The 2,613-nt window shown below is 57.9% G+C and overlaps 1 protein-coding gene across 1 annotated transcript; it reads right to left on the bottom strand.

Moving 5' to 3' along the window:
* Positions 1–582: 582 nt before the first annotated feature.
* Positions 583–2,283, bottom strand: GUITHDRAFT_113027 (hypothetical protein; the record flags this gene model as incomplete). The annotated part of the gene is made up of 8 exons (XM_005827943.1): positions 583–623; positions 770–855; positions 909–956; positions 1,277–1,333; positions 1,616–1,693; positions 1,894–1,983; positions 2,025–2,128; positions 2,203–2,283. 8 exons carry the CDS (start codon positions 2,281–2,283, stop codon positions 583–585), a joined length of 585 nt encoding a protein of 194 aa, XP_005828000.1.
* Between the last annotated feature and the right edge of the window lie 330 nt (positions 2,284–2,613).

Consider the following 2,613-nt stretch of genomic DNA (forward strand, 5'->3'; position numbering starts at 1 on the left):
GTCAGAAAGTCAAATGGAGCGGGATGGATCGATTTTGAAACATCTCTTGCTAACATGTCACGGTTGACCCTGAAACATTCAGATCTGATTGAACCTTCTTACTTGTCCTCCACCTACCCTCCCTCCCTCCCTCCCGCTCCCTCGCTCCCTCGCTCCCTCCCCTCCCCTCCCCTCCCCTCCCCTCTCAAAGCTTCTCATCATCTCCTTTGCTCACTCCTCTCACTCACATGGTTTGACAGCATCAGGGCTGCCACGTCTTCACCTCTCACCCGATCAGGCCGGCAGAGCTTGAGGGTCGTCAGGCTGCAGGCAGAAGGTGAGACTTGCGCTGCTTGCGAGGGAGGAAAAGGAGGAAGAGAACAAGGGGCGAGGGAGGATGAGAAAGAGAAGGGCAGATGGAGGAGGAAACAAGCAAGAGGGTGAAGGAGGGGAATAAGGAGGGAGAAGGGGAGAAGGGGAGGAGCAGGCAAAGAGCATGGGAGGAGCATGGGAGGAGTGAGGTCAGGGAGGAGCAGCGGGTGTAGCACGATGAAGTACCTCGAACATCTGCTGATGTTCTCGACGACTCCGGAGAGGAAGGAGTCAGATACAGGCAGCAGGCTGATGGAGTTCATGGTTCGATCCTGAGCCAGGAGAAGGAGGGGCAGCAAGTCAAAGTGTTCGTCAGCCAGGAAGGATGTAATCTCACCGAGACGTCGAGATGGCGGAGCTTCTTGCAGGAGGCGAAGGAGGAGGAGAGAAGGTCGAGATCTGTGGTTCATGCGTTCACCGCTCAGTGCTTTCTTTACACTCTGCTGACCTCGAGATAGGAACCCGTTCTCGCTTATGTTCAGGTCTGTCAAGTTGGTGCAGGAGCTGACAAGTCAGGTCACCACCAGCTCTCACATACCTGTCAGACTAGTTCTCACCTGATCAACTTCCAGGTGTGCAGGCAGGAGATCTGACCCAGCCGATTCCTTGCGAGGTTGAGATGCCTCAGTCGAGCAAGGGCTGCAGGAGTGCTGGTGAGACTGGAGGCGGGAGGGAGGCGGGCACAGATGACAGAGCAAGGAAAGGTAAAGATCAAGGCAGACAGATCATTCCACGAGCAAAGTTGGAGCGGATCGACAGGAGAAGGTGAGAAGGCAACAAGGTGAGAACATCACGTGTGTGTGGGAACAAACAACGACAAACATGGTCCTCACTTGTTATCCCCGAAAGCGTCTGCAGCAGGGACTCCAGCCCTTCCCCCTCCCCTCCTCCCTCCCAGTTCCCCCACCCTCCCCACGTCCCCCACCCCACGTCCTTGACGTTTCCTTCCAGGTCCAACGATTTCAATCTCGAGCTCCTGGAGCTGCACAAAGTCAGTCGCCCATCACAATCCTCCTCTCCATGGTCTTGCTCTTCTGCTCCTGCTCCTGCCCCTGCCCCTGCCCCTGCTCCTGCCCCTGCCCCTGCCCCTGCCCCTGCCCCTGCCCCTGCCCCTGACCCTGCCCTTTCCCCTGCCCCTGCCCCTGCTCCTGCTCCTGCTCAATAGTTCTCCTCTTCCCTCCTGCTCCTGCCCCTGCTCCTGCTCTCCTACTCTGCTCCCTCTCCTCCGGCCCCTCCCTCTCTTCCTCGCGTTCCTCCTCCTTACATGAGTCCATAAAGCTCGCGGATGCCGTCGGGCGAGAGGTTGTTGTAGCTCAGGTGAAGGAGCTCCAGGCTCGTGTGACTGCCCGGCCATTGTGAGCAATAGAAATAACAGAAAGGAGTGAGAAGAGAGCAGGAGCAGGAGCAGGAGCACACAGTAGGAGCAGGAGCAGGAGCAGGAGCAGGAGCAGGAGCAGGAGCAGGAGCAGGAGCAGGAGCAGGAGCAGGAGCAGGAGCAGGAGCAGGAGCAGGAGCAGGAGCAGAAGAAGCAGCGGTGTGTACCTTTGCAGTGCTCGGGAGAGGGCAGCAGCTCCGTCTACCCCGATGTTGTTGTTGAACTCTTGATTCCCACCTAGATCTAGTTGGCGCAGACTGCCAGGTCGTTAGGCAGCTGGGCAAGAGGAGTTTGACACCTGTGACAGCGCGACAAGCTCTGCGACAAGCTCGTTGCTCCAACCGCGTCCATGACGTTTCCATGGAGATCGAGAGAGAGAATACCCACGTTGGACTCCAGGACCTAGGAGGGAACTCATCAATTCCCTCCCTCCCTCCCTCCCTCCCTCCCTCCCTCCCTCCCCCTCCCTGACTGACCTGACAGATAACGGAGATCTCCTTGTGCGAGAGATGAAGATGCCTGAGGGAGAGGATGGTGATCTTGTTGCTCGACAGCATGTCGACGTCGTTGTTGGAGACAACTCGAAGACTCTGAGTCGGACGGTGAGCCGGCGGCAGAAACAGGAGAGGAACAGAGGAGCAAACCGAATCTGACAGGGTATTGATCGCGTTCTTGGGGGACCACTGCAAGCTCGATGTAGATTTCGTCTCGAGGCCTACGAAGCTCTCAGACGCCAAACTGGAGGAGGAAGGGGAAGGTGGAGGAGGCAGAGGGAAGGGAAAGTCTGAAGGACAAAGAGCAGTGACAGAACGGGGCGGACGGACGGAAGGAAGGAAGAGAGGGAAAGGAGGGAGGGAGGGAGGGAGGGAGGAGGGAGGAGGAGGAGG

Source organism: Guillardia theta (assembly GCF_000315625.1).
Source record: "Guillardia theta CCMP2712 unplaced genomic scaffold GUITHscaffold_63, whole genome shotgun sequence".
In the NCBI taxonomy this organism is placed as follows: domain Eukaryota; class Cryptophyceae; order Pyrenomonadales; family Geminigeraceae; genus Guillardia; species Guillardia theta.